Source organism: Sardina pilchardus, chromosome 16, assembly GCF_963854185.1.
Source record: "Sardina pilchardus chromosome 16, fSarPil1.1, whole genome shotgun sequence".
In the NCBI taxonomy this organism is placed as follows: domain Eukaryota; kingdom Metazoa; phylum Chordata; class Actinopteri; order Clupeiformes; family Clupeidae; genus Sardina; species Sardina pilchardus.
In genome coordinates, this window is record NC_085009.1 from 8,140,837 (window position 1) to 8,153,920 (window position 13,084).

At 41.3% G+C, this 13,084-nt stretch overlaps 2 protein-coding genes across 2 annotated transcripts in view; one reads left to right on the top strand and one right to left on the bottom strand.

Moving 5' to 3' along the window:
• Nucleotides 1-541: 541 nt before the first annotated feature.
• On the top strand, nucleotides 542-12,613 carry LOC134059846 (butyrophilin subfamily 3 member A1-like). The gene is made up of 10 exons (XM_062516369.1): nucleotides 542-624; nucleotides 4,473-4,532; nucleotides 4,713-5,063; nucleotides 5,577-5,927; nucleotides 6,655-7,005; nucleotides 7,813-7,926; nucleotides 8,280-8,306; nucleotides 8,492-8,518; nucleotides 10,367-10,393; nucleotides 10,949-12,613. Exons 2-10 carry the CDS (start codon nucleotides 4,475-4,477, stop codon nucleotides 11,518-11,520), a joined length of 1,878 nt encoding a protein of 625 aa, XP_062372353.1. The 5' UTR covers nucleotides 542-624; nucleotides 4,473-4,474; the 3' UTR covers nucleotides 11,521-12,613.
• A 135-nt stretch (nucleotides 12,614-12,748) lies between these two features.
• sema4f (sema domain, immunoglobulin domain (Ig), transmembrane domain (TM) and short cytoplasmic domain, (semaphorin) 4F) overlaps nucleotides 12,749-13,084 on the bottom strand; it is a 71,115-nt gene continuing 70,779 nt past the window's right edge. Inside the window, exon 14 of the mRNA XM_062516368.1 lies at nucleotides 12,749-13,084. This exon is cut by the window's right edge and continues 2,999 nt beyond it. The gene's annotated coding sequence lies outside the window, so the exon portion shown is untranslated.

The window sequence follows — 13,084 nt, forward strand, 5'->3', positions numbered from 1 at the left end:
TTTTTTTTTTTTCAGCTCACCCCTATTGCTTAGCAACCTGTGCATGGCCATGTGCTTCCTGTGCAGGAGAGCAATGGTGACCTATAATGGGGTTTCTATTCTATTGCACAAAGCATTTCCGACCCTGGTCTTGCACTGCCGCTCAATGCCGCGCTTATGAAAGTCGATTACTGGTAATCCAACTGTTTCCTCAACTTTGATGGATTGCCACATTTAATTCTTACATAAAATGGATTTTAGAGTGTGAAAAAATGTATATATGTACGTGTATAAATGTTTAATATAATATGCTACTTGGAGTACGGGCTAACTTGTGTGTTGTATTCTGTGCATCCATAATGCCCAGAGCTGACTTTGGAATATCCAAATATATAACATTAGTAACATATGGCATACATAAACACACACACACACACACACACACACACACACACACACATATATATATATTTATGCAGCCAGTCAGAGCAAACAAGTCACACCGTGTGTACTGTATAAAGACCCTGAGCAACCGGAAGGTGGACTTCACACATTGGTCATTGCAGAACAAAACACTTGTGCATCACTTTGTGGCAATTCATGTCCTGGCTTCATCTCATGCTTAATGCTTACCATTTGCTGAAGGTAAGTAATTATGAATGGTACTGATATTGCATCTTTTTAAATACAGCTTTAAAGGTCATATAAAGTATTTGGTGTAATGAAAACCAAATGTAATACTACCTACTTACTACTTACCTACTTTAGGGGTCTTTTTGTATAGCAGCAACCTTCCAACGCTGCTATTTTTTTCTAAATCAAAGTTAATGTCTGGCCCATTATAATGTATGCAATGAAATGCATTTTATGTGCAGGTAGCAGGTGTACTCTTTTCTGATGGTTGTATTTTTAAGATTTTAACCACTATGATGTTGGAAGTGACGGACGGTCATTTTCATCAAGCGAGGATTGTGTTTGGTTTGCGAGAATTAAGTTGTTTCAACTTCATCTGACATCATATTAGGTTGTATGTAATTACTGTATATCATTATATAAAATGAATGTCATCGTTCTTCACCTGATCTTTTTGCATATATATATATAGGCGCCAATTTAGTTCCTGTGTGGCTGTATACAGTACTGTATGTGTAGTACTGGAAAGCTGGATAATATTAAAGGCAAGTCCTCAATCCTGGCAATTTTTTAAAAATATTTTATACATTTAGATTTTTTACCTCTGCCAAGGAGGTTATGTTTTCATCAGGGTTTGTTTGTTTGTCTGTTTGTTTGTTTGTTTGTTTGTTTGCGAGATAACTCAAAAAGTTATAGATGGATTTCGATGAAATTCAGGAAAGGTCTGAAATTACCCTAGGAAGAAACGTTTGAATTTTGGGAATGATCCGTAACACCGTCTTGATCCAGGAGGCGGTTATTCGCTTGGCGGCGGTTTGCGCTCTCTGAGTGCTTTTCTAATTTGTAGATGTTTTTGTTTGCTTCACCAAACCTTTTGCACAGACTAATTGTGGTTATCCCATCTCAACTACTGCAGTATTCTGTAGTTGAATACACAGTGAAAGCCTTTACAGATAAGACATCAACCCATCAAGGTAGTGTTATAACACCCAAGACCGTTCTTGGGCACATGTAGGTGGCATGCAGTTTCTATGCCAGTACTTCACCCATTCAGCGGCAGCATTTACAGTATGGAAATGTTAAGAATGACAGTATGTACTGTACTCTTAAAGTCATACAGCCGAGCATCAATATGGTGTCTATGTTCCACATTAGTCAGTTTGGTCTTGAGTCTGTCTCCCCTCTCTTGGTCTTGAGTCTGTCTCCCCTCTCTTGGTCTTGTTTTGGACTCGACACCCTCTGGTCTTGGTCTCAGTTTCTGCCGCCAAAGCGTCTCAACGTTAAGTCTATGGGATTTTTGAACTCTTTTATCGTAAATATCTCAAAAAGTATAAAGTTCACAAATGTGAAAAATACATTTAACAAATCTCCGTTACAAGACCTGTGTAGGAGTGTTTGAATGACGTTAAACGGTTCAGTGGTTTTAAAGCGTTTGATCGTTGATTTTGGTCGGAAGAAGAATAACTATTTTAAGAAGAACAGCGATAACAGTACATTGCATTGACATGCAATGTAATAAGACCAGTCTTTCACCCCATAGCGAGGGCAGCTTGAGTTTGGAGACTAGGCCTACTTTGTAGTTTCTTATGTCTCATTTCATCAAACTACAGATCCGCTACCCAATCTGGTAAACTTGCATAGTGTGGTTATTGCCGATATACAGCCGTGAAGCGAATACAGAAATGCCGTTCACCCTGTTACGAGTTGATTAACCACTGAAATGATTTTGGAAGAATTTATTTTAAGGTACAAAAAACTCTTTAGTGTTGCTTTAACTAAATAAATAAAAAAACAGGTGTGACCGCCAAAAAAATAAATCATGCTTTTCAAATTGTCTCCATCTCCTACTCTTGCAACTTTAGTGTATGCATATAATTGAGTGTGTGCATGTATGCTTTTGTGTATACAGTATTTGTGCTTCTCTGTGTGTGAGTTTTCGCTTGTGAGTGTGTGTGTAGCGGTCATTGTGTGTGTGTGTGTGTGTGTGTGTGTGTGTGTGTGTGTGTGTGCGCGCGCTCATGTCTGCATGTCTGCATGTGTGTTTTATGTCTCTGTGCATATGTGTGTGTGTGTGTGTGTGGGGGGGGGGGGGGGGGGTAACAGGGTGTGTGTGTGTTTGTGCCTGCTTGCCTGCATGCATTTGTGTGTTTTTATGTGTGAGTACATATTTGTGTTTGTGTGTGCGTGGGTGTGTTTATGTGTGTGTGAGTGTGTGTGTGTGTGTGTGTGTGTGTGTGTGTGTGTGCGTGCGTGCCTGCATGTGTGTGTGTCGGTGTGAGTTTGTGCATGTGTGCATGTACGTGTTTATATGTGTGTGTGTGCGTGCGTGCCTGCATGTGTGCGTGTCGGTGTGTGTGTTTGTATGCATGTACGTGTTTGTGTTTATTTGTGTGTGTGTGTGTGTGAGTGTGTTTGTGCATGTGTGTGTGTGTGTGTGTGTGTGTGTGTGTGTGCGTGCGTGCCTGCATGTGTGAGTGTCAGTGTGGGTGTGAGTGTGTTTGTGCATGTATGCATGTACGTGTTTGTGTTTATTTGTGTGTGTGTGTGTGTGTGTGTGTGCATGCCTGTGTGTGTGTGTGTGTGCGTGTGTGCATGTCTACTGTGTGTGTATCAGGGATGGAAATTAGCACCAGCCACCAGCCAAATGCTGGTAAAATGTGAGAGTGGCTGGTAGATTTCAGACACAAAGTCATATTTTAACATTGAGTGGCTGGTTAATTTGACCAGAAATCTGCTATTGGCTGATAGATTGTCACATTTTCACATTTTAATTTCCACCCCTGGTGTGTATGTGTGTGCATGTGTGTGTATGTTTATGTGTGTATGCATGCATGTATGTGTGTATGTGTCTGTGTGCATACCTGCGATTGCTTTTTCATTTTTAACTAGGTGGCTGTATCAAATTAATAGTTATGGGATGGATTGACATGGCCCATTGAGACGGTCATAATAAGATTGTTTTAAATTATTACGATTATGGGTGGTTGTGTGTGTGTGTGTGTGTGTGTGTGTGTGTGTGTGTGTGTGTGTACGCATGTGTCAGGGATGGAATTCTTTTTTTAAAAAGTGTCCTGTTATGAAATCATGCATGCTTAGTATTTTGCGAAAATAAATCACTATGGCTACACTGACCAACTCTTAGCCATGGACTGTACTGTATATTATATCCTCTGGCTTTAATATTTACAGATATATTTTTTCTTGAAAATTCTTACTAGGTTACGCTAAATTATCTTGCGAAACGTTTATCATGGCGGCTAGCACAGTTCAAAGGAAAAGATCCTTCTCATGTGATGAGAATACTACATTGCGAGTAGTTCAACAGAAAAGAATACAGGGCTGCACTTTGTGCAGCTTGTTCTGTGGTCCGGTAGTCAGCGAATCAACAAAGAGAAAACTGCACTGAGAACGTTATGCCTCAAATTCGTCTCCTGCCATTTAGAAACAATATGCTGTGGTCTAGTCATCAGCAGAAAATTCATGGATTGAAAATAAAGAGGAATGGATTTGGTGTGACAGTTCTTGCATGTGCATGAAAGCGTGAGATTGATGCTGCGTGAGAGTTGCCAACCCTGATAGGGTACAGTGTGTTGCGTGATATCTCTGCAAACAAAGTACGGAGACAAACATGCCCCCCCCCCCCAAAAAAAAAACAAACAAAAAAAACGGTGTTGTGTTCCTTTACCCTGATCTTTTTGTAGGCCTACTTGGTCAGACACCAAGGTCTTTACTGAAGCATGGTTGTTGTTCCTCTGTAAGTCGTTTTGGATAACTTGCCATTTACAGAGAATATATAAAAGTGCTTAATTTGTTTTCATTGTCATCAATATTTAAATTGAAATTTCCTCATTTCCTTTTAGTTATGGAGGATATCTTTGTGATTATTCTGCCTTTATTCTGCTGGATGGCCACCTCAACTGGTAAATGTTTCATCATTAAAACATTCCCATCTGTATTTTCAAAGTGTGTGTGTGTGTGTGTGTGTGTGTGTGTGTGTGTGTGTTTACAGGATGTCTGTGCAGGCTTCAAGTGAGTAGGTTTTAACATTCACTTTAAATGTCCTGTATAATTTTAAAATAACATGTCGTTTTTCTGTTTAGCAAGCCTTCAGGTGTTGGGTCCAGCCCATCCCGTCATGGCGTTCGTGGGTGAAGACGTGCTTCTGCCCTGTTACCTTTCACCCAACATCAGTGCTGAGAAAATGACGGTGACCTGGATGTTAAACCACACGCGTGCACTGGTGGTGCATCACTACACAAACGGCAGTGACAGAGATGACCAACAGCACGCTGATTACAGAGGGAGGACCGCTCTATTCAAGGAGGAACTCAGCAGTGGAAATATTTCACTAAAACTGACCAACGTCAAGGTCTCAGACGAAGCAAACTACACATGCTCTATTCAAAACGAAAACTGGGTGAAGAACATGTCTGTGCAGATCAAAGCTAGAGGTAAGAAGACATTGTTCCACAAGACTGTAGCAGCATATAAAGAAGAGCTGATGACATAGCTGGCTTATACGAGTACAGGGGCCCCATATTAATTACTGCTTGTTATGAAGTAGCTCAAGTCAGTTGGTTTAAGAACAAAGACCACAGAATATCAGTACTGCTATACCTGCCATACCTGCACAGAATGATGGGGATCATGCAGTCACTGAACAACGGCAGCAAATCAAACATAACAAGAAGTAGGCCACTGGTGGGCAGAAGCCAAAGGTTAAATGACCTGGGACCTAAACGACACTGTTTGCTGTGACAAAGAGCTAGCCTACAATAACCATACATTTTTCGGAGAAACATTTGGTGAATTTTACGATGTACTGTAGCTACATCTGCATTTCTCTTGCTCTTCTATAATGTTGTTGAGTCTATCATATCCATGTTTCAAGAAGACATTACTACTGAAGTGAATATCTTAAAAATATTCTCAAATATTATTTGTTGTATTTTCAACACTTACAGCAAGGCCTCAGGTGTTGGGTCCAGTCCATCCCGTCATGGCGTTCGTAGGTGAAGACGTGCTTCTGCCCTGCTACCTTTCACCCAACATCAGTGCTGAGAACATGACGGTGACCTGGATGTTAAACCACACGCGTGCACTGGTGGTGCATCACTACACAAACGGCAGCGACAGAGATGACCAACAACAAGCTGATTACAGAGGGAGGACCGCTCTATTCAAGGAGGAACTCAGCAGTGGAAATATTTCACTAAAACTGACCAACGTTAAGGTCTCAGACGAAGCAAACTACACATGCTCTATTCATGATGGACACTGGCATGAGAAAATCTCTTTTAAGATCAAAGTCAACGGTAAGAAATTACTGTTCTGGTATTGCATATATTTTACAAATATTATGTAAGGGAATATGGCTTATCTCCTCACTATATAGCAAGTAACAAGAACAACAGCAATAGCAACAAAAACAACAACAATAACAACAATGATGTATGATGATACTACTACTACTAATAATAATAATAATATAATAATAGCATTTAGTCAAACTCAAGGTAGCTTTAAAAAAAAGCTAAACAAACTCAACAAACATCACTCAGACAAGAAGATGAAGAAATGGTGGTTAGATTTTGCAGTGGTGGAGAAGGAGAAATGTTCATGAAACAGAAATGTCCTGAGTTTGATTTACTGTAAACAAAGGGAAGGAAAAGGGTAAGGTATAGTGCAGCTTCAGGCAAATACACTGGAGGGCGCATTTGTGTCTTGTCTGAAATGGCCGCAAAATCAAAAGTAGGCAACAAAACAAGAAGTCGCTGTTTGGCAGAAGTCAAAGGTTAAATAACCTGGGGCCTACACAACAATGTTTTCTGTACAGTATATAACAAAGAGCTGCAATGACTATCTACATTTTTCTTAGAAACATTAAGTACATTTTATGATGTAACTACAGTTGATTTATTTTGCCCTTATAAGGTTGAGTCTCTCTAGCCATGTTTCAAGAAGATATTCATGCTTGAGTAAATATCTGAAACATATTGTTAACTTTTTTTTGGTATTGTCAAAAAAATGTTATATATATAGCAAGGCCTCAGGTGTTGGGTCCAGTCCATCCCATAATGGCGTTTGAAGGTGAAGACGTGCTTCTGCCCTGCTACCTTTCAACCAACATCAGTGCTGAGAACATGACGGTGACCTGGATGTTAAACCACACGCGTGCACTAGTGGTGCATCACTACACAAACGGCAGCGACAGAGATGACCAACAACAAGCTGATTACAGAGGGAGGACCGCTCTATTCAAGGAGGAACTCAGCAGTGGAAATATTTCACTAAAACTGACCAACGTTAAGGTCTCAGACGAAGGAGACTACACATGCTCTATTCAAGATGGACACTGGCATGAGGAAATCTCTTTTAAGATCAGAGTTAACGGTAGGAAATTACTGACTGTTCTGGTATTATACATTTTTTACAGACATCATATAGGCCTAGGGGAATATGGCTTACTTCCTCTCTATATAGCAAGTAGTAACAACAACAACAAGAAAAACAAGAACAACAAGAACAACAATAATAACAATAGTATTAAGTCAACTCAAGGTAGCTTTACAAAAAGCAAAACAAACAAACTAAACAAACAGCAATGGTTGTTGGTGGTTAGAGTGGTGGAGATGGAGAATTGTTCATCATGAAACAGAAAGGTCCTGAGATTTGATTGTAAAGGTAAGGTAGTGCAGCTTCAGGCAAATACACTAGAGGGCGCACTTGAGTTTTGTCTGAAATGGCAGTTGCGTTCTCTTGGTCTCTATACCTTTATAACAATAGCCTGTGTGATGACGAACCTTAGCGTCTCTCACGGTCAGTGTGCCCATGGGCGTTGGCTAGCATGAGATGACCGGAGTGCTTAATTGTCAAGCAGGCTTTAAAAGCAAGAGCAACTTGCCCCCAACACTCTTTAAGTGCCCCCCCCCCCCCGCCCCACTCACTACATTCATTCATGCACATGCTCACTCTCTCATACACTCCCCATCACTACACAACTAAACATTCTCCTCTCTCACTCCATTTCACTGTATGGCAGCATTCCATTCACTCTTTACATCCTCACTCAGATCCCGCATTCCCTAGACATTCTGTTTTCAGATTTGTTATCATCATTTCATTCGGTGTTGTCTCACTCTTCTACATCAACCTGTCCACATACTGTAAACAATTGCAACTGGTATTTGTGGCTTTCAGGGAGATTGACTGACCGTGCTCACTCTGGGAAGGCCGTTCTCTGTGTTTTGTTGGGCGCTGCCTTGGCTGTCGGATTGTCACTATGGCTGTTTCGTGTCAAACGCAGACTGAAGGGTAACTTTTGTTTTATTTTTTTCAAATTCTTTAGTCACAACATTAGGCCACTATTCAATTTCAAGAAACCATCAGAGAATATGGTGTGCATTTAAACAGTGTGTGATCTTTGACTATTTTAACACACTTTTTTGAGGATGCATGCTGCAATGCAATGGTTTCAACAATTTCTCAGCATGTCAAACATAAAGGTTGTTTTATTTGAATGAACCTGTACACACAGTACAAGCTACATCAAAGTTTCTGGTATGAAAGCATTGCTGCAAATATACTATACATTATTAAACATGAAAGGTTTGTGATGGAATCCAACTGACACAGCCTAATATGAAGACATGTTTTTCTTCTCTCAGAATCAGAGGAGTTAAGACTACAGAAAGGTGTGTTTATTTCTCTTGTGATTTTGATTAGACATTATCAGTAGATTTCTTTATGAATGAAATACCACAGGATCCAGGATGTTGTATTCATGATCCACATACTGTGTTGTAGTAAAACCAGAAGAATACATTGTTTGATAAATATGTAAGGTTGTTGTAGTAATGTATCAGTTTGATTTTTTCAGAACTTGAAATGACAAGGATGCGTTCTGGTGAGTGAGAACTACAAAGAGAAATTGGGGGGAGGGGCTCAAACTCAAACTCCTTTTTTTATCTTCTGATTGGTGGGTGGACACTAGCCTGGCTCAGCCTGTCTACTGTACGTCCGCTTAATGTCTTTTCCCTACAGTACTCCGTCTGGAATAGCTTGATCCACCCCTGTCCCCTCCGGACTCAGGACGCCTGATCATCCCGCGAACAGAAGGCGTTCCTGAGAGTGATTACATTTAAGTTGCAAGCCTAACGTTATTGTTGTATCCCCCGTGGTTAGTGATTTAACTTCAATGATTTCAAACTTCAGACAAGCGTCCACCAACCAGGAAATAAACGTTTGCCAACTGATCTAGGCCAGACGCTCTGTGGAGTCAGAGGCCCCTTCTCAACATCTCTCCTCAATGCTCAGTCCTGCAGGCTCGTTCCCACTGATCTATAAAGAACACTGGATTGACTATCCATTGTTGCTGCCCCATCATTCTTTAGCTAGATCAGTGGGAACGAGGAAGGAAGGGGGGGTAGATAAAAAAGACAAATGAGAGAGGCCCAGAGAGTCTGGTATCCAGGCTAGGTTGGGTGGGCACCTCCTGTTTCACGAAACAAAAAAGGCAGCCTGAGCGCACCAAAGGTGTTTCCTAGAGGCTGGCTGGTAACCTGCGGTGCAGCTGTAGAACCATGTGAAATCGACAATTGGCAGCAGTGTGTTGTAACACTAATGACCAGATCATGCTTCATTTTAGGACCTTAACATATAAGATAATAATAATAACTTTACATTTTATTTGTTACATGCCTTTCAAAGCAAGTAAGTTAATGTGATACAAATTAAGCTATAGACTAGTCTCACAGGCCCACTGGGCTTGTTTGCTTTATGTATTATTTAAAAGAGTTTATAACGTCCTTACAGAATCTTTGTATGTATGCAAAGAGGGAGAGAGGAGGATGAAGAAAGGGCAAGGGCAGGATGAAGAGAGAGAGGAGACACTCTGGGTACAAGACCCAGAAGAAGCAGGTGAGAGAAGGGCACTTATTGTTAACCGCCTCACTTAATAACCTTTAAAAAGAAAGTACATTATATTTAGAGTCATTTCATGAATGACTTAGTGATCTGTCTTTAAATATTTATGTTCATTTTATTATTATAGCCTATAAAGGTTTATGACTACTTCCTTTCAAAAATATGTGTATGTGCAGTAGGTAAAGAGGTAGAGAGGAGGATGGAGAGAGGGCAAGAGCAGGATGGGGAGAGAGAGGACACACTCTGGGTACAAGACCCAGAAGAAGCAGGTGAGAAAAGGGCACTTTTACTTATAAAAAGAAAGTACATTCATTATACGTTGTATATATATATATATATATATATATATATATATATATATAATACTTTTTTTACGAAGGACAATTTGTTTTGAATATCCTGTTTTACTTTGTTTAACGTTTTTTACCACCCATTGTCATATTTGCCATATGCCGTTTACGTTAAAAACCAATGTTTTACAGAATACAGATACAGATACAGAATCACTGCACTGTCCATGATGGAGGAGGGAGAGAGGAAGGAGGTTCATGTCTCAAGGCATATTCAATCCCATTTAGAGGGCATGGATTGTCTTTTATCCCTTAATAGGCCAAAACACTGATCTTAGCCTTTTCTAAGAAACGTAAAAAGTGGATTAAATTCGGTAGCCTCATAATTCCTCGTCAAGAGCAGATGTCAAATCCTTCCTGGGGTCTGAGCCCCCCCCCATCGCCCCTGCACTGAATCAAGCAACTCTATGTGCAAGATAATCATTTCATTTCCTGTGATGATCTGACTGTATTCATTATTAGTTTTGTTTTATTTACAGAGGTTGAAGAGATGAGGAAGTATGGAGGTGCGTATATTCTCCTTCACATTCTAACATTTGCAGTGGTCACTTTATATTGAAATACTACAGGATGTTAACGTAAAGAAGACTCATTGTTTCTACAGTACTTTACTAGATATTTAAAGTTGGGTCCTGGTACTGGGACTTAGTAATAGTAGTCTGGTTTTCACCATACTAAACTCAATCGTTTAAGATTGAACATTAGTCTGGCGAGGCTGCGCTTTGTTTCTACTGCACTTAGCGTCGCTTAAGTTTCCTTTTTGTCACCGGCCAATAGCGTGCCAGGACTAGAGTATGCCCGTTTCTGATTGGAGCCAAAGGTTCTGGCAGTAAACAGCAAAAATAGATCTGCTGGTTTCCAGCCTGAGCTGCCGGGCGAAATTCAAATTCCCCGGAAGTTCAGGCAGGGTTCACCCAGCCTAGGGACTTAGGCTAGGAAAGCCAAACTCAATAAGTTATTTTGAGTGTCAGTGTGTTGCGGCCTACTGCATGAGCTCCGAAGATTTTCACTAACATATGAGCACAGTGGCATCTGGCTTATGTTCTCCTTTACCTCCTCAGTGAATGTGACCCTGGATCCCACCACCGCCCATCCACAGCTCGTCCTGTCCGTTGACGGGAAGCAGGTTACCCACGGAGACACGCCGCAAAGTGTAGCTCCCAGCACGGAGCGGTTCGCCACGGACCTCTGCGTCCTGGCCCAAGAGGGCTTCACCTCTGGCGCGCACTATTACGAGGTGCAGGTGCGCGGGAAGCGCGACTGGACCGTGGGTCTGGTCTGGGAGCACGCCAACCGGAACGGCCCGCTGAAGGACTGCGCGTGTGACCTGTACCTAGCCCTTGAGCTGCGCGACGGAATTTGCTATTCTACCGAGTCCCGCGCCGCTGTCGTTCAGCTAAGGGAAGACATCCAGAGGGTCGGAGTGTTCGTGGACTACGACGAGGGCATTGTCAATTTCTACGACGTGGGGGATGATTACATCGCTCATTTATATTCGTTCAGTCAGTATTGCTTCGCTGGAAAAACACTCTACCCTGTCTTCAGTCCTGGGGCCAGTGGTCTGAAGTCTGTTCCATTGATTGTGCTTCCGGTTGGGGACTTTGAATTTAAGCCTGTGCCAGAGACTGTTTAGTAAGGGCTATGCTGCCTTGCGAGGTTAAATTAAATGAAAGGCCTCCTGTGTTAGAGATGGAATTGTAGAGGAGGTGACTGGATCGTGCCAAATAGTCCAACAGGGGCCGGGGCCCGGGCCACTGTGTGTTTGGTGGTGCTATTGAATGTGTCGATTGGCATACAGGAGGGAACACAGCATTTTAGTCAGAATTTCTCTTCTTCAAACTTCTCTTCAGTTGTCTTCTCGAAGTATAGGTGTGTTTGTGTAAAAGAGACACATCAGAGTGATTGTGTGTGTGTGTGTGTGTGGAGTTGTGAGTTAATCAAGCCAAAATGGCTGTCAAAGACTAATTAGAGTTTTCTTTATAACATAGAAAATATGCTATTACGCTATTATAGAGTTGTATATAGGTCCCTGGTTGTTGTGGATGGATGGTATGGTACCACTATCTTGGCACACTGAGCCGAGCAGAGAGGGCCTTTGACCTGGGAAGCAGCAGAGCGTAGTGGGACTCTGGAGGCCGTTCTGTGTCCTCCTCCACGAGGAAGATCACAAGCGCGTCTGAAGAGTCATCATGCATATAGTCATGGGCTGCAAGGTGCTGTGAGAGAATTTCTAACTCCGGCGTGCGCTTTCATGAGGTGCCGGCCTGAGTTCCTTCGTGGCTCTGTGGCGTCCCCCTTACATCAGCTTCCCGGGCCTGTGAAAAATCCACTGCAATATTCAGCGCTGAATTAAATTTGGATACCTCTGCAGCTGCAACTTTGACCATGCCGACCAATCGAACTGGATGAAACTTGACCTAGGTCTGTGTATGAGCATAATGTGAATCTGTCATGCAGAAATGTGAGGATGAATGATGATTGTTTTTAAATAGTAGAGTCGTACACTTTATTATTAAGTTGTATAAAGTATGAATGTAATTCTCCTGATTTAGTAATTCTCCCGCAGGCATCATGTAGCCTGAGTAGTCTGTTGCGTTTTAAAAAGACGTAACGATGGGAAACGATGGGGACATTTAGAAGAGATTTAGCAAAAGATGGTGTATTCTACCCTAATACGTATATTTTCATACAGCAACATGAACGGCATATAGATCTCATGCGTGTGCAGCCATGCCTTTGTGAGTGACGCACAGAAGCACATGCACCCGCAGGTAATCAGAGGTAGCACTTTTTTTTATATAAGCATTCTCACACATACTTACTGCACAGTCATCCACATACATCCACAAAGACACAATATAGGTATTCCAAAAAATGTGCATTTGTTTCATTATTATATATAAATTATAAAAATAAAACATATACAACATATCTGTACAACAATTAAATGGATTTTGTACTTTTTGTACAGTAACTGAAGAGAAGGTAAACTCTGGGACAGTCATGTTTAAAACATAACGAACCAGGTTACACTAATATTTTACACACAAGATTCATGTCTGACTTGACACATCTGTTTATAGACTGTTTTATGGAATGTTTAGGGTGACTAAGGGGACAATCTTAAAGGGCTACTGACACCAAAGTTCAAACCTTATGTCACATCCACGGTATTTTAGAATGGTCCCTATGGACTA